The following is a 22,207-nucleotide window of genomic DNA, read 5'->3' as shown; positions in this document are numbered from 1 at the left end:
GTAAAGAATTTCTTCCTAATATCCAATCTAACCCTGCCCCCTATCAGTGTAAAGTCATTCCCTCTTGTTCTTTCATGCCATGCCCTTGTCACAAGTCCCTCTTCAGCTCTCTGGGAGCCCCTTTAGACACTGGAATGGGCTCTAAGGTCCCCCTGGAGCCTTCCGTTCTCCAGGCTGAATAACCCCCATTCTCTCAGCTTGACAGAGCCTAATGTCAGCATTAAATATTCATTAAGTATTTAATGGTAACAATAGGCACTCATTTCACTAAATGAACAGCTCATTAGCTAGATAAACAGATGACTTTAATAAAGCCGTTGTGGCAAAAGCAGCCTAGGAACTGAGTCTGTGCTGTTTGAAATTGCATAATCCTGTCACGATCTTACTTGGAATCTTTAGCCAGATCCCACAAGCTAAGCAGTGGATTTGCTGTGAGCAGTTTAGAGAGATATTTGAGGAAGGGATCACAAAGCAGAAACACATGTCTTACTGGCATCTGTGCTGCTGACTTCGCACAGTCACAGCTGCTCTCTGATTCGGGAGCAAACCTAGCAGCACTGAGCTTTATCCTGCAGAGATAAACCAGCTTTGTCCACCTCAGGAGACCCCAGCACTACTCACATGTAACAAGGCTGTCCACTCCACTCTGCCACTGTTTCTGAAACGTGCAGGTCTCCATTGCCTTTAACATTTCACATAAAAAGACAAAGATGCCTGTCCTCTCATGACGTGCAGCAATAGCAACCGCTGCATCCTGCCCCAGAGGCAGCTACAGTCACAGTCTGGATGAATTACCAGGTACTGACTGAGAGAAGCCTTTAGGAGCTTTCCAACCCTTCCAACACCACACTAGCAGAGAGCATAACCTCAGTAAGACTTCCTCTGTGCACAGAATACTCTGCCTTTCTCCAAGCTGTTGGAAGCATGTGATGCACTCGGCTAGTTTTGCTACAGAAACAGCTGAAAAGCTTGCAGGCAGGAGTACATACAGATTCCCACCCCCTATTTGGATGTCTCACCACTAGGAGAGCAACACAGCTCAAACAGCAATGGGAAGAGGACGGCAGGGTCTGGATCCAGCATCTCCATATCTGCACTATGTGTTTTGCCCCTCTGATATTATCGGGGTGGGGTAGTAAAAAAGAGTCAGTCAAGACAAAAGGTCCCTGAACTTCATCTGTTTGATGTATGTTCCATCCTGAGAAATGCAGTGGAACCATCTGAGTGCAGCACCGGGTGTGTGAGCAGAGGTGCAGTGTTCCCTTCATACTGGACACACCAGTAGCCAGATCACTGACAAATTTCCAAGAAATAGGCTTACCTGAAGCAAGAAACAGCAAACCACAGGCCACACACCACCAAGCTGAGAGCAGCACGGAGGAAAAGTAAATAAATGCTGCAGACTGCTGAAGAGCAGACCGACATCAGAGGTGCAAGAAGGCACAACCACAGGCAAAAGTGATGATGCAACACAGCTGCAGCCTTTGGGCCCTGCCTGGTGGTAGCGCGACAGACAACTCTGGGGATAGAACTGCACTGACCAGACACCAGAGTGAGCAAATAGGCTTTTTCTTTTTACACCACTTCCTTTCCTTGTCCTTCAGACTGCCCTGGGAGAAGTCACACAGAGGACCACAGTGTCTATGGAGACAGCAGTGCTTCTGCTCAGCAAAGTCTCTGGCTCCACTCAGGCTCAAGCCTGTGTTTTGAAATCAGGCCCTGCCTGATGGTCCAAGTGGGCTTGGGCTGTCTGGTCTGTGCTGCCCACATCACACCTCCCCAAACCCCAAATACTGATGTTTGCATGCTGGAGCCCCAAAGCTCCATGGAAGGGATCCTGTGCAGTGCCAAGCAGGCAGTGAAGTGGGATAAGGCTCCCAGATTTCTGCCATGCTACTGGAAAAGGAACAAGGTGCTGGACCCTGATCACAGAGGCCTTCAGTGCTTTGGCCATTGCAGAAGTCCATTGCACCAAATGAGGAGAGGACAGTGTCACTTACTAGAAAAATATATTTTATTTACCATCTGTGTTTTGCTCAGGAGACAACATCTCATGACAAGGGGGCCAGTTGAAGCCATGCCATGGATAGATGCCAGCATGTCACCACATGCATCATGAAAGGGGTGGCAGACCAGATCTCCACAGAGGATCCTCACATATTGAAAGGGCAGGAGGGGGGTTGGAAATGCTGCTTTCACCTTAAGCCTCACTGCCCTGCTGTTCAGATCCTGTCAGCACATGGCCTCCTCACCAGCCCCACCCTCACAGTGTGGTCATGGTTCCACTCCAGGGTCAGGACTCTCCTCATGCCACCATTGCTTCTAGCATGTTCCTTGCAAGACAGTCAGGATGAGTTAAATAAAGGGGTTGAGGAGCATTTTCTGGGATGGGAACAGTTCAATAACTAAACACAAAATGAACATACCAGCTGTAACAGCCCAACTTGCAGGCAGGTGCCTGTTGGACAGCAAGCACAGAGCCCCATGCCCAGGCAGGGCAGGCAGCCATGGCCCGGGGTGAGCAGTTGTTGGCACTACTCATTCCCACACCACTCCCTGCAGTGTGGCACAACCCAGGCACTTGCAGTCCTGGCTCAAGGGACCTCCATAATGCCCACCAGCTGTCCCTGCTGGCCCAAGCTCACCAGGACCATGACACCATGCGAGGCACAGGCCCCAGCCTCTTCTCAGGTAGCGAGTAGTGAGTTTCAATGGGGTCTTCAGCACATCACATTTTGAGTTTAGTGGGGGTTTCTTTGTAAGGAGAACATGTCCAGTTCTCTTCAGGTTGACACAGTACAGCTCTGGTGCTTCCCAGGTGTCTGCTTTCAAGCCTTTGCCAGTGGCTTGAACTCTTTCACACTGAAGGCCAAAACATGGTTTCATGGTGAGTTTTGTGGTGTGTGACCCTGGTTTGGCCACTGCACTCAGGCAGCCCTCACATCCTAGGGTGTGTGTGAGGGGGCGCTGCTGGCCACACTCCATTTCAAAGCTTAAACAAGCCGAAGAAAGTCTTGGATTCCTCAAAATTAACCAGAGCGATTTTGGAGACGTTGACGTGCACACTGTCCATCTTCCTGAGACTGAATAGAGCCCCCAGGTTGCTTTTCCGGGCCCACGTCCTGTGACCCGTGCAGTAGTTGATGCCTTTGTCCTCCATCAGCACGTAGCTGCCCGGGGAGCTCGGGTTTCTCTTGTAGACAATGTGTGTGAGCACCTGGTTGTCGCAGACATTGCCCCGGAACAGCACGTTGGAGTACACGAAGTACAGCCCCGTCTCATTGATGACAAGCCCCCGGTCACGGTACTGAATGTCACTGGTGTAGGCATGGCCAGAGATGGGCTCCCACTCTAGAGGGAGGCCCTGCTGGGATGGGCTCCCTGGAAGCCCAATCAAGAAGGAAAAAAAAGGGGTGGTAAAGTACAACAGTTGTGTGGGTTTTTTCCTCTCAAGTCACACCCCACGTCACAAGTCTACCCTTGTCCAAGCCCTTGACTGCAACCCACCCTGACCTGGCACCTCATCAACACCAGCCCCTTGTGACAGCTTCTGCCCCACACACCCCAGAGGCAAGCCAAAAACAGGCCTCGCTGAGAAGTCTGAATGAGGGGGAGGTTTTATCTGTGGAGCAACTTTCTGCCATCAGAGCACATCTTTTCCTAGGAAAATAGGAAGACCTGTGTGAGGTGGGCTTCTCACAACTACAACCATGACACCCTCTCACTCCAATCACATCTGCTCTGTCTCCTGCTCCCGAATCCTGCTGGTCCCTCAGCACATACCTGTTAAGTGTGCTGCCTTTCTTTCTTCTTTTTTCATTGACTCCTTCTGCCCTGCACAGAAATAGAGAAGACATTAGCCATGTGCCCAGAGAGCAGGAGGGAGCCAGCCACAAATCTGTCACTTGAAACCCTGCAAACCACCCCTCTGGCCAGGCAGACCCTGTCCTCAGGGAGGCAGAGCACAGCTGGGAAAACTCTGCCTTTCCTGGGAGCCTTGGCTTCCCTTGGACAGGTGGGCCAGTTACACCAACTCAGTATGTGGATCCCACCCACTTCATCCTTCCCTTCTTATCAGCATCTACTTCGTGTCCTCTAATTTTAGAAGCAGACTATTCTCTCCTCAAGCCAATTAAATTTTTCTATCCTCTCCCTTTTCTTCTTTACATTATTTCTCTGTTTCTATTTATTTATCCATCCCCTCAAGAAATTCAGGGTTACTACTTTTGTTTGGCTTCTGCTAAAGAAGCTTTTGATCAGAGCATTGAGCATCCAGTTAAAATGACAGTTCCTCTTTCCCTAAAGTGGAAAATTTATTGATATGGGAGTTGATGGGAATCAGGACTGCCCTTTCCAGAGAATTTTGCTATTTCCAAATGTGTTTGCATTCAGTATCAGAACAAATTTTGAAAGAAATTATCTTTTCTACTAACCAAAATCCTCAAAGGGAGAAAATAAAATAAAACCTTTCAAATCTAGCAAAAATTGTCAAGAGAGCTGAAAAGCACTTTAAGACTTGGCCATCATTAAGAAGGATATTCTCACTGACAACATTAGCATGGAATGCAAATGAAAAAATAATAGTTTGGAAGTTCAAAATATGATTTTTAAATTGTTCCATTGAAATTGAAACTCCTTTTTTTCCTAAGTGAAATCTAGAAAGATTGTCGGGTTCTTGTGGAAAGTTTCAATTTCACTGAAATTACATTTCTAAGAGAAAAACTCTCTACATATAATCAAACATTTCTCAGCTAGCTTTGTACCAAAAGAATTTAGGAAAAAAATAAGGTGTGCTTTCAAGGGTGGGAGTTAATTCCTCACTCCAAAGAAAACAGACCCCTCTACTTCCTCCCAGAATCTTCTAAGAGTAAGGAGAGAAAGAAGTAACATGTCCAGTGCCCATTTCCTTTCTCCTCCTTCACTCATGTTGTTGCTCTGTGTCAGGGCAGCCAGATTCTCCCTTTCACAGCAGAGTACTCCTAGTACCATTGTCACACTGGGAATGGGAGGCCCCACAATCTGTCACACTGTCCCAGGAATCTGTGGCTGACACCTCTGAGCAGTCCAGCAGGGAGGTTGCAGGACCAAATCCCCACAGCCCTGAGATAAAGCTCTTTGTCCAGCCAAGCAAGAGAAATCAGCACTCTCAGAGCATCAAGCTGTGACCCCTGATGAGGAAAGAGTTTGACAGGAACACTCGCACCTGCTAACACAGGAGTTCCTCCTCCAAGTACATCCACTCACCTATGAGTTTCTCCAGAGCTGGAGGGATGTGTTCAGGACTGGAAGACTGTCAAAAGAGAAGAATGACACTGTCTTAGAATGAGAGCATAAGCAGCCAAAGACTGTCTTTAACAGTGGCAAAATCTGGGTGCTCACTGGGAGCTGTCAAGTGCTAAGAAATATACAGGGAGAGACCTCATAGCACTCAGGAACATGAAGACATCCAGATACATCAGTCACCAACCAAGCAGTCCCTCACAGTAATAAGTAACTTCACTTACTCTGTCACAGCAGACACTGAAGTAGCACCATCCTGTCCCTTGGGGAGCTTTGTGCCACCTGAGCATTTCAGACACAATTTCAAGTTTTTCCTTTTCCCTCTTTCCCCAGGGATGTGTGACCAGCCAGGCAAAACTCACCTCTCTGAGTTCAGCCAGTTCCTTCTCCAGGTGAAAAATTCGAAACATGCTCAGCCCCATTCCAGCGAAGGCCAGCAGGAGCAGCAAGTAGATCACCAGGAAGTCGAAGCCCCTCCTTTCCTTGTTTTTCCCTGGCTTTTTCCTCCGGTCCGGTACTGGTGGTGGGAAAGGAGCAACAGGGGGTGCTGAGGGGCAGGAAGTACTTGCTTCAGCACAGCCATCCACCCAAAAAATCTGGGGGTACCCGTAGTTCAAGTTCTGCTGCATGGCCGGGAGCGGGATGGGCTGGACACGCTTGGTGTGGTCCTCCATACGGCAGCCAAAAACTGCCGGGGTTGTCCCAGCCTGAGCCCTGGGGGAGCACCCAGCTCTGCCTTTGCACGCCTGCATCCCTGCATCCGGTGAACACCCGGCTCAGATGCTGCGACTCTCTGAAAGCCTCAAGCACCGACAGCAAACCCCAAAGAGCTTCCGCCCTCGGCTGCAGGCTCGGGACACGAACCTGCTCCTCCCCCGCCAGGCAGCAGGACCAGCCCGCGGGGCTCGGGAGCCGAACGCGCTCCCGCAGCCACGGGCTGGAGGTACGAGGGCTGCGCTGCCAGTCCGGGGCTGAGTGATAGCTCATACCCACCACCAGCCACTCTTTCCAGCAGCCCACTCAGACAGAGGCAGCTGCTTTTCCGCTGAGGTGTCCTAGACCACAAGCAGTGCAAAGGGAACGACAAAACCTCTGGCAGAGGGCAGAGGTAGAGCTGATGACTTCTGCCCTCAGCAGAAGGATGAGGAACCAATGCCAAGTGCAGCTCTCAGTGCCGGGGAGTCACTTCATTTCACACAGGACAAATTCCTTACCACTGTCCGTTTTGCATCCGACCTTTTCCTTGGCTGCTTCACAGGGCATGGATCCTGAGTCACAGAACATGGTCACAGACACCATCCCACTGTAATAAAAACCAATCTATGTCAGAAGAGGAGGACACAGTGAGTGCTGCAGCCCAAACAGCCCCAGCATTACCAGCCCAAGCAGAGCTCGGTGGGCCGCCCTCACCCCCACTGATCCACCAGCCAGGCTGAACCAGGGGACTGCTGTAATGTGGGGAACACACAGTGCCTTGGGGCACAAGTAGGCTCTTCTGACAGCTTCTGCTGCCCCTCAATGCCTTTGCAAATACTATCTCCAATCCCACAGTCCTCTTCTAACCAGAAGAAGCCTCACAGAGGGAAGGGCTTTTTCATCATCTCTCCAGGTCAGTGCTGAGCACTGCAGCAGGATAGAACCTGGCTGGGTATCTCATGACTAAAGCCAGGGGCAGACACAGTGCCACTCATCTTAGTAGAATTTCTCTTGCCTTTCAAGAAATCATCCAGAATCCAGGTTATGCTGCAAGGACCAGCACTTATAAGAGCTCATTACAAAATCCTAATGAAGAGAGACAGGGACATTTCCATTCCTCATTGACTGCAGATTTCTGAGTGGTGACAATGAGATTTTCCTGAAGATTTACAGGTGCACACAAGTGATTATAAACAGTTTGTTCTGGCATTTTACAGAAGTGTTTATTTGTGCTAAAAAACTAAAATGTTTGATACAAGAACAAACTGGAGATTTGTGGCTGAAGGAAGCGATCCCAACACACAGGCTTTGATCTTGAACATCAAAACTGGGATCTGAGAAGAGCACACTTGAATAATGTATGTACACTTGTTTCTCCAAAACGAGGGCTCAGCTCTGCCTCCAACCACACCAATAAATCAAACGTGCTGTCAAAGCCATGCCTGCACCACCAGACACCCCGCTGCTTTTTGAAGATGTTCACCACAGTCCTTTGCTGCAGCAGCGATATGCAGCAAAAGAGGTTTCAACAACCCCAACTGGCTCTTCCTTGCACTTCTAGGTTTCTGACACAAAAGACACAAAGCGACATAAATCCAACTCCAACAGTTCAAGCTGGGTTATGCCTTCCCTCTCTCAGCCCCCCAGAGCAGCATTCCCCAGCCAGCCCAAGGACAGGTCCCCATCCACTCCCATGGCCATTACAAGAGAGTGTCACACAGTGGCTTTGCCTGGAGATGATCCATTCCCAGGTTTTTCCCTGACACTGTGTTTAATGCCAACATCTTATCCCAGTGGGATTGAAGGCACAGTAGCAGTCTCCCTTAAACATCAGAAGGGCTCTTATTTCTCACCCACTGCTTCCTATTTTCACAGAGATGTTTTTTTTAATAGGTGGGTGAGAGGGACAGACAATGAAATCAGCTAAAGCCATTTCAGCTGCATCTTTGCTCTTTAATGCTCCAGTCAAGAGCCTGCTGATACCACGTCATGGCAAGCCAATGATCACAGATATTTTACCATCAAAGGACTGTGTTTGGTGCACAACATTCTTTCAGGGACCTCTCCCTTCCACACACTGCACTGTGCTGGTGCTGCTGTCACACTCCGTTTTCCCTGTCACCAGCTTCAGGTATCACCAAGATGACAGAGTCACAGAGCAGTTGGCATTGATTTAGACAAGGTTAAGCCCTCCTAAAATATGGGACAAGGACAGCTAGGTAGGAAAGGAGGGCATAAGAAGGACAAAAAGGGTATCAGATTTTTCCATCTGCCTCCCTATCCCCCTCTTCAGCGTCTGCAAGATGCATTCTCTGTTTCCAGCAGCCTTATTATGTCATTTGAACAGAAAAGAGTACTTTCAAAGGGAAACACCTTCCAGAGGCTTTATCAGAGAATTGTCTCTCTCTGCCAAACCAATGAAAAACATGATACAGACTGAAGAAAAGGATTTGCTCAGAACGACACTCTCCATCCCCACTTCACTCCCAGAGGAGACATGGGAGCTTTTAGTAACAATACACATAACTGTACTAAAGTTTATGTTGACAGCAGAGAATCAGCCAGCAGCTACAAGTTGTATCAGCAGATTTAGGGACAACGGGATGGTTTGCCTGAAATATCCCAAAGAAAGCAGGACTTGAACAATGATCCAGATCCAACACTTGACAGAAGATAAAACAAAACCAACTTAAGTGTGAACCTCTGTGTAGGAGAGGCTCTCATCATGTTTTGGACAGAGTCTGTCTGAAAGCGATTAACAAATGTTTCCTATTACGCTAATGACTGGTGGAAATGCCAAAAAGCAACTCCTGAAAGCCCACAGGCCTGCATAAATTACACCCAAGAACTGAGGAAGTTGAGACTCATTCGCATTCAAAAAACAGTATTCAAAACCATGAGGACAGGGAATTGCATCAGAAGAAAAGTCTAGAAACAAAGACTTCAAATCAAGCTCTTTAGGTAGAAAATATCATATTAGAAAGAAAACAATTCTGAAACTGAGGCTCCTCAGATGGACATGAGCTCCCAGTAGGGAAAGCCCACGCGTTCCCATAAGTTCCCCCATGAGAGCTCACATACAGCACCAGACAGCTACAGACAGTCCTGGAACCCACTTCCAAGTCTATTTTTAACTTTGGAGAGGCTCTGGAAGAAGTTGCAGTAACTGCTGGACAGCAAAGGGATCCAACTCTGTGCATTGAAGAGCGGATGGGCAGGGAGGGATGGACAGTGTGTGGAAAGCCTGTGCAAACAGGGACAATTTCCAGCAGCAGAGTGCTCTTAAATCTCACAGAATAAAAACCTTCCCAGAGAGCCACAGCTGAAGGAGTTCCAACAAAAAAAAAAAAGGACATGGGTTTTTGACTGAACATTAGCATGGATGCTTGTAAGAGCTGCCTCCAAAGGGAGAGGATCTTCATCTACTGAAGCCTTGGAGAGGCATGGAAGACATTTGAACTCACTCAGCCTTTGCAGTTGGTGCTGACGTCTTCGGGTCGTTTCTTTATTACATGCTTTTTTAACAGTTTGGTTTCCCAGATGAGGGTGACTCTTTTCATTTCCTCAGTGACTGCTCTCCTTGCTAGAAGCATTTACAGCACATGTAAAGCCATGTCTTGGTGCCAAAAGCTCATAGGGGGGACATTCGGATACTCACACTTGAGCAGGTTTCAAAATCCCTTGCTAACAGCTCAGGACTGGTGTTGCAGTGCTTAATACATCCCTCTTCCAGTGAGCAAGGGGCTTTGTCCTCTCCTTCACCGTGATCCCAACAAGCAGACAGTAGCCCTGAATTCAGTAAAAGAGGTACAGGGCTCTGTCCCGAGGTGGGAGAGAATCCAAGGAGCCAAAGCAACTGAGAAAAAGAAGAATAATTAAAATATTACTCTGCTGCTTTCATTTCTTTTGAACAAGGAAATGAGGTATAGTGGTTATGAGGTAACGGGATCTATTCTGAGAAACAGAAGCAGGCCATTTCATATGATACAATAGCTTAGTTATGGGAGAAAATGTAATGAGGTGCTGTGGTCACTTAGAGGTTGTGAGGAAGACCAAGGAGAACGTGCAGATGCTGATTTCCCGTCTCCTCCCCGGTGACAGCTGAGAACTGCATCCACAAGCTCTTCAGTAGGGTCTGTGCCCTGCTCCAGGTTCTCAGCACAATGTCAGCCTTTGCCCTGAAAAACACCAGCTGGCTCTGCTGGCCAATGTGGCCTAGTTGGTATCTGACAATTTTGTTTTCTTGGGAGCAGCCTCAGCCCATAAAAAAAACAAACAAACAACCCCAAACCAGCCAACCAGCAACAACAAAAAACCAACAAAATCCCCCAAGATCTACGCTGATATCTTCACTGAGTCCACCATGATCACACCTCAGCTCCAGGTCACTCAGCAAATTCAGGTCCTCCAGCATTGTTTCCGTGACAGAGAGCCCAGCAGCAGGTGTGCCCATCTCATTACACAGCACAGATATCAGCTGACTTCCCAAAACCCCAAGGGACCTTCAGCTGACTTTGCTGGGATTTAACTTTGAGCTACAGGTGGTTTCATGAGCAGTCTATACAACCTTTATGTTCCAGCAGTAACTGTGTCAAATTATGACTAACAGAAGATTCATTACCTGCTTTAAGTTATTTTTCTGGGAGAAAAGAAATAGACAGGGATTCTTGTTTGCTGCGAGTCTGTGGAGAGCCTGGCAGCTGGATGTAGGCTCTGACCACATCTAACAAAGGAAAAACAAGCCTCAGGGTGGCAAACATTTTCCATCTCTAGGTCCACAAAGTGCAGATACTAACTTCCTCTCTATTCCCTACCAAAAGTTGTACTGCTGATGTGGGAGTTACTGGGTGATGCCACTGGAAAGCAGCACAGGTGAGACCAGTTGCAGCTCCCAGGCCACGTGTCCAATGTGACAGCAGCAAGGCAGCAGGAAGCTCCTTGGAAACTTCCTTCAAAATTACTATCCTTAAATTAGAGAAGGGATAAGTAAGAAAGATTCATTTCAGCACCCTTTCCTAAACTAAAGCATTTTCTCTAGACAAGCTCTGGGGACATAGATTGTCTCTGAGCTCTCACAAACCACAGTGATGTCTCCCGCAGCACCCAGTGCTGTTTGACACTTCGGGTTTCCAGATGAGCCACCCAGTGCCTGCTCACAGCAGTTTGTGGTCAGGGCTCTACACTTTAATTGTTCCTAATCAAGTGGAACATGTTTGTACCCAATTAAGCAAAGCATGCTAAGCTGTTCCATCTTGCTTCATCTCGTGCTGTAACTTCGCAAAAGCAGAAGCCACACAGAGACACCTTAGACTTGAGTTCTCTACTTACAACACCAACCAACTAATAGAGTTTCCATATTTAAAAAATATTGGTTTTCCTCTCTTGATACTTAATGTATATAACCTAAATGCCACCTTCTGGCAACCACAGCTGGTAATTCACTTACACAAGGTGTATGTTCGTGATTATTCATCCCCCTGAGGAAACCTCTGCATTCTGTAGGTATTTTTTGACCACAGGCTCCAGACCTGCCCAAGGTCTGAAGGACACCATCCTCACTCAGCACACACACACTGGTTTCTTAGTATTTTACATGAGCAGCTGTCCAGTCTCAGTATGTAATATCACAAGATGGACTAGCCCCTCCCCTATTTAAGTATCCACATCACCAGAGGAATTCATTCAGATTTAAAGACTGTCTTCATTAGAAACTATTATTCCCTATATAAAGATTATAACCAATTTGAGAGACCTGATTCCACCAAAGAATCAGATTTTGAAAGCTAGATTGCATGACATTAATACAACCGAAAGTAAAAAATTACTCAAGAGCCCACATGAAAGGACAACATTAAGCAGTAAGAACATGATATTGAGAGTCCTTTTTTAAAACAGTGGTTACAGATACTTAAAAGCAGGAAGTCAGCAGAAGGTGGAAGCTGTGGTTCAATCTCCAATCTCCTGCCAAAGCACACACTCTCAACTCTGCAAAAGCACAATCAGCTCTGTAGGTTCCTTCAGATGTGTTATTCCCATGGCACATTTCCTGTTCATTACAGGACAAGCTTTATCTCTGATACTCTTCCACAGAATGCGGCAACTCCTTGGATCTAAGTCATGCCCAGTGCTTAAAATGTACAGAGAGCACAGGGTATTAAAGGATTGGTTTAGAAGGCATTTGGTTTGACATCTGAAACTGTTAACTTGGAAATGTGAACATGTGCTTGGAATTTCAACATTGTCAGACTGAAATAGTCAATGGCCTAAACACTGTAAGATCACCAAAAGACTTTTGTCCACTGTAGCAAACTGAAAAGAAACAGCTGCACAACCAGCAAAGCCTCCCCCTCCCTGAATGTGCTACTGCTACTGGGAAAGGACCTTCAGACGAGACAAGTGGGTGCTATGGTCCAACTACCCCCTACCTGAACCTACAAACTGGATTGCCAGAAAAAAGAAGAGGCAAATCCTGCAGAAGCAGGATAATCCTTCTTATCGTGCCAGTGTCCTCCCTTACATGATGGCTCTGCTGTGAAGATCCCTCTGGGGAGCATCCAAGACTTATGACATGTCCCATGACATGATCCACTGAAAAACTCCCCACCCCAGAGGAAGTACAAGGCATTACCACCTGAGCTTGAAATCTCTGAGGTTTGGGGGGGGGGTCTTCCCCCAGCCCCAATGGATCAAGACCACCACTTCAACCAACAGACATGGAAGCTGCAACTACCAAGTTTCATTGCTGCATCTAGTGATGGTGACTATATATATATGTATATATATATATCTTTGGACCCTTATCCTTTCTTTCCCTTTCTCTCCCTTACACATTTTCTTAGGTGTTATTTTTATGCCTTAATATTGCTATGCTTTAATATTGCTGCATCACTATAGATGTTGGCACCCAAAATGGCAACACACTTGTTTACTTTTGAAACAAAGTTGTTCTAAAATAAACCCCATATATATATATACATATATATATATGTTTACAAACACAACTATTCAGTGTTGTTTCACTCTAATCCACCCCAAAGGATTTATTAACAAGAACCTGGGTTACCCTCCTCTTCTGGGTGGGTCATAACAAATGTGCAGCCTCATTCTACATTTATCAGCCTAGTATATACCTGTCAGTCTTTGGTTCATAGCAGAGAGTAAAGATGGGCTGTTTTAAGAATTCAGACATGTCCAGTTTCAGGTGATTCTTACTGAAGAGAAGAGCCCAGTGGTTGCCTGGGCAATGAAGGTACACAGTTTCCTACAAGTGACATATCAAGAGAAAGGAGTAAATAAAAGAAGCCCACACCTTCCCCCCAAAAAAACAGCCACTCTCCCCATCCAATCCCCCCTCCCCAGCAAAACCCACACTAAATTGCTTTTTAAATAACAGTGCTATGATGAAGCAGAGAGTCTTGAGACACTCAAGTGAAAAAATCAATGCTGAAGAGCCTGTGAATTCAGCATTTGGCTGCACACAGTGCTTAAGTTAGGAGGGAAGGACCAGTAAGAGGCAAACCAAGCTGAAAACTCTGGTTTGAAATAATAAATGACTCCCTAACCTTTTCCTTTCAGGGCCTTTTATATCTTTCACAAACCTTAGCTCTGAGTATCAAGAGGTCATTTCATGCAGTTGTTCTCACAGAAAGCCACCACGCCCAGGGATCCCCCTGGGCAAGGTGTGAACTGACCTGCTGGAAACTTATCCAGCAGTTTCACAGGGCCACAATTCCTGAACTTTCAGACAAAGCACAACTTGGCCTTCAGAATTCACCTCCCCCTTTTCTTTCCTTAAATAGACAAACACATCTAGGCTGAGTTTATGAACTTCTTACTAGGGCCGAAGGACCCCAGTCCTAGTCCTAGACTGAAAATTAAAGAACAGTCCTTCTCAGACAATTTAAGCCACAAGTTTCATTTTCGAAGGAAAAATGCCAGTAAATGAAAGACAAAGTGTTCAGATTTATTTGGAAATTCACAGTTTCTAATGGCACTACAGCTCTGTAGTTACATACTCTTGTTCCACAACATTGGATGCTGCACTCTGGTGGTATGTATTTTCCTAATCCAGGTTTGACACCCTTCTGAATTCAGGTTCAACACGTCTGGTTCATGTGCTCTGACTGGCTAATTGCGCAGATCAACTCTGAAAGTACATCACTTTAAAGTATTCAAAAACTAACAAGAAAGCAGCAAAAAAACCAAAGTCTTTAAATAAGTCACATTACATACAATACCCAGGAAAGGCATTAGATCTGTTAAAAAGGGTACCACTAAAAGTGCTCAATAAGTTAACTTATTTTGTACAACGTGAACCTGTAACACCTGTCAAAAGGAATAACCTTTTGTTCCACTCATTCAGAATCACACAACATTTTAGCAACCACACATCCTATAGTATCCAAATATACAATCACAGTCAAAATAAAAAACACTTGAATATGAAATACCAACCATACCAACACTGCACATTTGTTAGCCAATACAAAAGCAAACGTTGTGGAAATACCCCCAGTGAACCAGCCCGACTGCTCAGACTCCAAGGCTTTGCAAACTCAGCACAGCCGGACCCGCTCAGAGAACAGCCTGGCTGTACTGGGCTCACTCTCCCGTTCTTCAGCTGAGCTTTCACTGAACTCAGCACAACAACAGTGAGCATTCTTCATCCACTTCCTTCAGACAACTGCAGCAGGCCATTGAGATGACAAATGCATTCATCAGCCTCAGGTTCCACTGCACAGGGGAAGTCCTGGAGAGCCACCGTCATTGATTTTGCACAGACTACAGCTCACATTTGTGACTCAAGGTGCAAACAGACAGAGTTACCAACCCTGGTGACATATTTTCCTCAGAGTTTGCAAAACCAGAATCTAGTCAGGCAAGTCCATCTATTGGTATTTTTACAGTATCCAGTCCACATTACCGAGTCCAGCTGAAGGCCAACACATGTCCCTTTACAGCACTGTAGTGTTGCATCTTCAAAAAAAGCTAGAGAAATTACAAAATAAATCAAATGACAAACAATTGTATCTCCCCTCTTCCAGTGGCATTATAAATAGACAAAAGGCACATAAATATGGGAAGGTGCAAGAAATAGGAACAAAGCTAAAGGAAGAGGATTAGGCTTTTATCCCTATTCCACCCAACAAACTGGGTTTCAAAAAATCTCTGTCCCAGGAACTGTGAAAAAAAACCTTTATAAAATGAACCCTGCCCTCCCTCCCCCCAAGCTGTTCTCATAGGAAATTATCAGCCTTGTAAAGCTGCAGCTTATAGCCAAGATTGACACAATCCCATCTATTTTAAAAAGGCAGAAACCAAATTTCTGAATACTTTCCAATTGGTTGAGCTCTTTGTCTCCCACTATCCTCCCACAGAATACCACAGACTGTTCTCAAACGAACAAACACTCTCCTGTTTGAGAAGTTCAGCTAGTTTTAGATGTGTCCAGACACTGTCGTGACACCAAGTGTTCCCACTGTTATATCTTTGTTTCCTTTGATTATGTCATGCAGGCTTGGCATTGACCCCGACTTAGTCTGTATCAGAGTTTTTATGAGCTTCCCTTGGTCTGAAACTTTAGACCGTCTTCGCTTTATAGCCCTCTTCTCAGTTTTTGTCTTTTGGGTCTGCCCATTGCACAGACTCGTACACGCTGAAATGCCACAAAAATAAGACTCCTCAGACTGTGATGATGTTTCGGAGCTTCCTTCGGATGGGGGGCCCTTATACGAAGAGTGATAAACTTCCCCAATGTTAGAGAAGTCCCTCTGGTTTGTGAAGGGCTTCCTTCCTTTGATTTCCCCATTGGCTATGGGATGCACAGGCTCTGTTGTCGGCTTAACAGTCTCTGGCTTTTCACTTTTGTATTTGCAACGCTTTTTCTGAAATCACAAGGGAAAAAAAGAAACAGTGAGGTTCTGGAAGGGAAGCAGAGCAGCCAAGACGCCTTCAATCACCTGCCAGCACAAGCACCTCAGCCCCACCAGCCCTCCCACCCCAACCCACAGTACCTTCTTCTCTGGGGAAAACTTCAGAGGTTCTACAATGTACAGATCCTCTGGATCCACTGTAAGAGAGGAAACACATTTAGCAGTCCTGACACTGCCAGCTCTAGAGCAACACAACAAAATATTCCACTTATCAGGCACATTTTTTTCTCCCTTTGTAAGTTAAGGGGGCACAACACAAACACTGGAAGTGAGGGAGCACACAGAGGAATTCCACTGTGCTGTCATGGCAGCTGTCAGTGGCACACACTTGAAAACAGGTGGTTTTCTGATAAATTAGGTCATGGGAGAGGAGCAGAGAACATCCTTTGGGGAAAAGGAGCAGGAGTCAGCAAAAGCTGATGTCTAAGAAAACAAACCAGCATAACAGTGTTTAACAAGCAACCTGACCCTGACAGGACAGAAGCACGTGCACCTATCAAGGACACAGACGTTCAGACAGACATGAGACCAGTCTGGCATTCTTCCACCAGTGCTTTGGTGGAAGCAAAAGCATTCTTCCAAGATGAAGCAGGGGAGAATTCAGGAAAAGTGTGTTTTTTCAAAAAAGAAAATAAAATAGCATAGGCCTTAGCTAGTCTTTATTACAACACATTTCCAACTCAACTTACGAGTTTTCATGCACTTGCATTCACAGTACAAAAACTTGTGAGGCAAGTTTGCTGCACCCAAAGAACAGTGTCAACTGCATACTTGGTAATTACTACAATCTGCAACACTTGATTTTGCATGACAATGATGGCCTAAGAAATCAAAATTCAGTTGTCCCAAGTCTAACGTGAATACTGAAAAGACCAGATCGTTCCTCATGCCCAAGCCAAGATAAATGGTCTAAATTTCTTACCACAGTTGCTAAATTTGAATCCTAAATACCTGCCAAGTTTCAAACACAGACTATCAAGACTTCTGAAAAGTAGGGCACTCAGACTTCCCACGTCTGACACTTACAAGAAAAAAAAACTACTCTGCAAGTTTGACAGCTTTGCAGATCTGAGTGCCTGCATGGATTGCTACTAACCCAAAGAAAACATGTGCAGAGCAGAGCACAACTGATATCAAAAACTGCATTTAAGGTTTTAGCATAATCCAGCACACTTCTATGAATATCTGGTGATTTGTTCACAAACCACCTTGTCCTACAGAACACATATATGAACTATATGCACATTGTGTAGCACTAAGAGTAACACTAGAAACTAGATGTACAATATGAATAATACCTTCTTTACCAGCTAGCTGAAAAGACTGTGATCTGACCAGTGGAAGAGAAGTTCTTCTTTTCAGATTCATATCATCATAGGAGGAAAAACACCTAGAAAATTCCAGAAAGCTTTTTTAACACATTTTTCTCAGTACTTTGTCATACACATTTTTCATTAAAAAGCATTTTTGGTAGAAAGACAGAACTGAGGTGCCCAAGACAGCCTGGCAATCAGACAGAGCACTGTGTTTTCAACACGTTATCGAGTGTAGTAGGCCCAAAATGCTTCTAGGAGAGTGTTACTACAAAGCAGTAATGGCTCTTTGCCATCAGTTTTGAGTGTGCAGAAAGACAACTCAGAATTAAAGCAGATATTTCAGTACCAGCAGACTGTGGAAATACCAAAAAAAGCTGCAATAACAATTAAGTTTCAAATATAAATACGTTACCTTTTGGGGCTAGGGTAGTGATTGCTTTTGGGAATTTTTGAGAGGTAATCGTCACAGAACTGAGAAGGGCTCCTGCACCGCTGCACAAAAAGCACCAAGCCCAGGATGAGACAAAGAACCAGCGAAATCACCAGGTAAGTCTGTCGATCAGAAACCTGCAGGAATTGGATACAATTATTAAAGACAGAATAATTTCCTGATACTACTATTTTCGTGTTTTAAACTTTAAAAGACAAATTACGTGTTCTCAAAGTCACTGTCCTTCAGTTTCACTTAACACTTGTTCAAATTTGAGTAGTTTTTCAGAGGTTTGATGCAGTCTGTGGGCTGTGCAGCACTGAAGGAGTGAAGGCTGAATCCCACTAAGTGCTAACACAGGACAGTAATTTACTGCCTACAGTACCAGCATTACTAGAGGAGCTGCCACCCCTTGTAAAGAGCATTCAAACCTCCCTGAAGCAATAAAAAAGCATGCTTAGAAGGTAACTTCTCTGGTTTACAATTGGCATGGATGCAACACTATAGCAAATTAAGTGATGCTTTTCATCAGCTGACACTGAAGTACTTCACAGAACACCATTATAATCACTTGATTCAATGTGGTTTCACTAACCACAGCACTCGTGAACAGGAGCTTAGCCAGCCAGGTACCAAAGAAGGAGTCACACTAAGTGTTAGAAAACAGCTCAAGGGAGGTCTCTGGCAACAGGCACAAAATTAAAAAGGTCATGTTTATGATACTGCTTGAAATCCCAGGCAGGAGAACAAACATTTGAGACAAGACCTTCTCAGTATTGTTGCCAAGATCCCCCTAATCTCCAAAGATGACAATATCCAGTGAAGAAAGGAGAAAGGTGCCTTAGCTCAGACTACAGTCATGGGGTTGTAGGGCTGTAGTAATCATTACCAATTTTGCTGTGCACAAAACAGCTCAAGCTACTCAAATTTGTAGCTAAAAGCTTAGGATAAAGCAAGCTGAAAGCAACACTACAGACAACTTAAAGCTTCATTTAAAGACTCTGGTCTCTTCAAACAGAGATCTGTTTATGCATCTGTTTCCTCTGAGTCCTCGTGCCATACTGCTGAACTGTAATTACCTCCCGTTTGAGCTCTGCCACAGTCGCTGACAGATTGGAAGCCAGCTGGGTCATGTTGGTGAGCTGTGCTTGTAACAGCTGGATTGCTTCTGTCTGACGCTGATCCTGTGTTCAAGAGTCACAGTCATGTTAGTGCTTGTCAGGTTCCCACTATCATATGCACTTGTGTACAGTTAGTGTTCTTTCTGTCTGACACAGCCAGGCAACTCTGCAGCCACATGACCCATCCAGTATTGTTTTTAGCCCAGCTTTATGTAACATTTTGACCTGTCAGATAACATTTCGTAAGGTTATGCCAAGTGCATTTCATTACAGTGACTTGTGCTGCCCTCATTCCAGGCAGAGTGAGCAGCCAGCTCCAGGCAGTGGCTGTCAGGAGGCTGAGTACTGCCACGTCACAGAATACACATGCACACCACCAGGCACAGCTCCAGTCTCAGGGCTGACACAGAGCTCTTGTCCCAGGATCAGGCAGCCAGTCACTTAATGACAGGAGCCAGGAACAACAACTTTGGAGCTGCTCCCCGGAAAGAGCCCTAACAGGATTCTTAATCCTATGAGAAATCAAGGAAGGTGAGCAGAATATCAGAGAGGTTAACCAAGAGGAGACTGATCAGCATTGATACTCTTCAAAAAACAGAACAGAAATGAGAACACACTTGAAGTTGCCATTTTCTTCACTGGTGATAGATGAGTAAACTACAGGCCTGGGACTGCACTTCAGAAACTTAGCAGGCTTGGTCCCAAACTGTCTCAATGCCACATGCAGAGTTGCTTTAGTGAATATTCAGCACAACCTTACAGGCTGTGTTTCACAGCTGCTCAGAAAAGCCAGGATGGTAGAGCAGGGAAAACCCACATTTTAAAAAATGAACTAAAGCTTTGTTACCTGAATTACATTTTCAAATGCAAATTTCACTTAAGCCTTTACTGTACCCCTCTACCTTGCTATAGGCTAGGTCTCTTCAGCAGCAGCAGAGAATTTGTCTATCTATACTTTAAATCAGATATGAAAAACCAACCAAGTTAAAAAAATTGTTTTAGCCATTACCAGCTGATAACTTATTTTTTTTCTTCAAATACAAAATCAGAAAACAGAGCTGGGAATGGCCTTACTCTGAAACAACTGGGAACATAGATAAGAATTTTACTGTGGAGAAAAAAAACAGGGAAGTAAGGGATGGATACTTGTAAAACACAGATATACAGCTCAACTGAAAGAGGATTTCTCCAACTCCTTGCAACTCTTCATTAAAAGTAAACTTTCTTAATTAGGAAAACACTTAAATACTCAAACAAGCCATACCTGCTCTTCTGCTATTCTTGAGGTGTTCTGAAGTTTTATTATTGTTTTATTGAAAGCCTTCTGCATTTCTTCCATTTGTTTTCGGTACCTAAAACAAAGAGAATGTAAGTCTGAAATACTAGTGCATAAAACTCCTCAGCTTAGACTTGCCAGTGAAAGAACTTCTCTTTGCCCAAAGTTTTATTTAAATATCAAGTTGCATTTACTTTTAAGTCTGGCACATAAAACAGATGTGTCTTTCTGGGTTTTTTTGTTTGTTTGTTTTTTTCCCCAAGGTTAAAATCAAATCTATTTAAACACCTTGGAATTTAGTCCAATTTACTGAACTTCACTCTGGAAACACTGACTGCTGAGAGACAACACAACAGTAAGTATAATGAAGAGCCCCTTCCTTGGAACCAATTCTGAAATTGGTACATTTCCCGTTTCTCCTGTCCCTAAGGAGCACCACAGATAAACACTAATATAGATACATCCCTCACAGAAAGCTCTTAGTTCCTTCTCCACACTCACTTATTCAACAGGAGTTATTACAGATGGATAACATAGTAATTTAAGTGGAAGTAACTCAATAAAGAAGGCATTGTAGGTCTGTGGCATTCAGTTTTAAAGCAACAGAAGGATGTGCCCTTTGGTTGAAAGGATTAGGGATAGGATTAGTGCCTACCTCCTGGCAACACTTAATCCTTTTAAAAAACCCACAGCAATATTCCTCAGAACAAAATAAATGTGACTGTATCTGAAATACAAAGAGGGAACCTCTCCCACACACAGACATCTGGGTCTCCAGCAGCTACCCAGGCTTAGTTACTTTCCTCAGTGTTCCATAAAGCTTTATGCTGTGATTTACACTCTACCCAACTATGCCTGTGTTACTCTCCATATAGGGATGTTCCTCTGTGCCAATGGCTAAGACCATCCTCAGACTTACCTCTGACTGAGTTCTTCTAAATAACGGCTGCTGAGAGACATATTGACTTCCAGGGCTTTTATGCGGTTATTCAAGCGCATGAAGACAGATTCCTTTTGATTGGATCCATGAACAAGATTCCCATTAGCATAGCCCAGATCTGTTGAATTCTGCAATTCAGCATAGAAGTCTGTAGCTGTTCTCTGTGGTCCCCCTGAGACTGGAATTGCCATTAAAGCTTCTTCAGCTGCCTGATCGTCCTCCTTTGTTTCGGCAGCCACAGAAGATTCGACAGGAGGCAAAACAGGTTTCTGCACTTCTGGAGTGCTCTCCTTTCCTTCCCCAGCAACACTGGCTACTACATCCACTGTATTTTCAGGCTGCAGAACAGTCTTTGTAGGCTTTGAAATCACTGGAGTAGCCATAGTCTCTCTTGTGCTCATCTCCTTTGCCTCAGTGACCACACTGGTCTCAGAAGGTACAGGGCTTTCTTCTACAATCGAGCTCTCAGCCTTTTCCATTTCAGCACTGATCTCAGGTACATCCACCTGGGGAGTCCCCTTCAGTGCTACCTGGCCTGCATCTTCTTTTGCAGGCTCCAACACCACGTCTGTTGTGGGTGATGGCTTAACTTGAGAAGTAACTTCCAAGAGGAGGGACTGAGAGACAGTTTGAGGATGGCTCGGCTCCAGTTCAATTGGCTCTGTGGTCTCATTACTTATCTCCTCGTGGACCACACTGCTCAAGACAACTGCAGCAATAGAGCCAGCTGGTCTCTCGGCTTTGCTGTCCGGTTGCTCAGGCAGAGGTTCATCTATCGACGCAGGGACAGACTCGGTCAGAGTTGCCTGTGGCTGCTGCACATCAGCAGGGTGAGCTGGCCCGTCCTTGCCTCCAGTTTTACCGTGCTGCCGACGCAGGGCTGCTGCCACTGAGCACCACTTAAACAGGTACTCCGAAAACGTGGAAATACAGCACACTGCTGCCATGTCACAGCAGTACTGCTCTGTCTCGAGTTCAAACCAGGTCGATGCTTCTTCTTCCTGGTCATCACTGGACAGCAAGGTTACTGTGGACTGGCTTGTATCTTCTTCATACTCTTGTACAAGCTGAACAATAGGACTCTCTTTAGTCAAATCCACCACTACTTGCTCTTTATCTATCTGTGGAATATCTGTAGTAACAAGTCTACAACAAAAGAGTTAAAGACAGGATGTTAATTCAACAGTTTTACATGCCTGCTCTGGAAGACTGCAAA

The 22,207-nt window shown here is 45.3% G+C and overlaps 2 protein-coding genes across 3 annotated transcripts in view; both read right to left on the bottom strand.

Moving 5' to 3' along the window:
* Window positions 1-2,034: 2,034 nt before the first annotated feature.
* Window positions 2,035-6,032, bottom strand: FASLG (Fas ligand). The gene is made up of 4 exons (XM_008927008.3): window positions 5,643-6,032; window positions 5,245-5,290; window positions 3,784-3,834; window positions 2,035-3,381 (listed from the first exon to the last, which is right to left on the bottom strand). Exons 1-4 carry the CDS (start codon window positions 6,030-6,032, stop codon window positions 2,987-2,989), a joined length of 882 nt encoding a protein of 293 aa, XP_008925256.3. The 3' UTR covers window positions 2,035-2,986.
* Window positions 6,033-13,918: 7,886 nt separating this feature from the next.
* SUCO (SUN domain containing ossification factor) overlaps window positions 13,919-22,207 on the bottom strand; it is a 37,974-nt gene continuing 29,685 nt past the window's right edge. Inside the window, exons 18-24 of one of the 2 annotated variants that reach the window (XM_018079084.2) lie at window positions 20,971-22,137; window positions 20,040-20,127; window positions 18,734-18,838; window positions 17,637-17,791; window positions 17,207-17,298; window positions 15,990-16,045; window positions 13,919-15,860 (exon numbers count right to left, since the gene is read on the bottom strand). In XM_018079084.2, the coding sequence (XP_017934573.2) occupies window positions 15,414-15,860; window positions 15,990-16,045; window positions 17,207-17,298; window positions 17,637-17,791; window positions 18,734-18,838; window positions 20,040-20,127; window positions 20,971-22,137 (2,110 nt within the window). In that variant the 3' untranslated portion in view covers window positions 13,919-15,413. The remainder of the gene's footprint in view (window positions 15,861-15,989; window positions 16,046-17,206; window positions 17,299-17,636; window positions 17,792-18,733; window positions 18,839-20,039; window positions 20,128-20,970; window positions 22,138-22,207) is intronic. The other variant, XM_018079085.2, reaches the window with a different exon arrangement.

Source organism: Manacus vitellinus, unplaced genomic scaffold, assembly GCF_001715985.3.
Source record: "Manacus vitellinus isolate BGI_N305 unplaced genomic scaffold, ASM171598v3 scaffold_44_pilon, whole genome shotgun sequence".
Lineage (NCBI taxonomy): Eukaryota > Metazoa > Chordata > Aves > Passeriformes > Pipridae > Manacus > Manacus vitellinus.
This window is presented reverse-complemented; position numbering and strand designations above follow the sequence as displayed.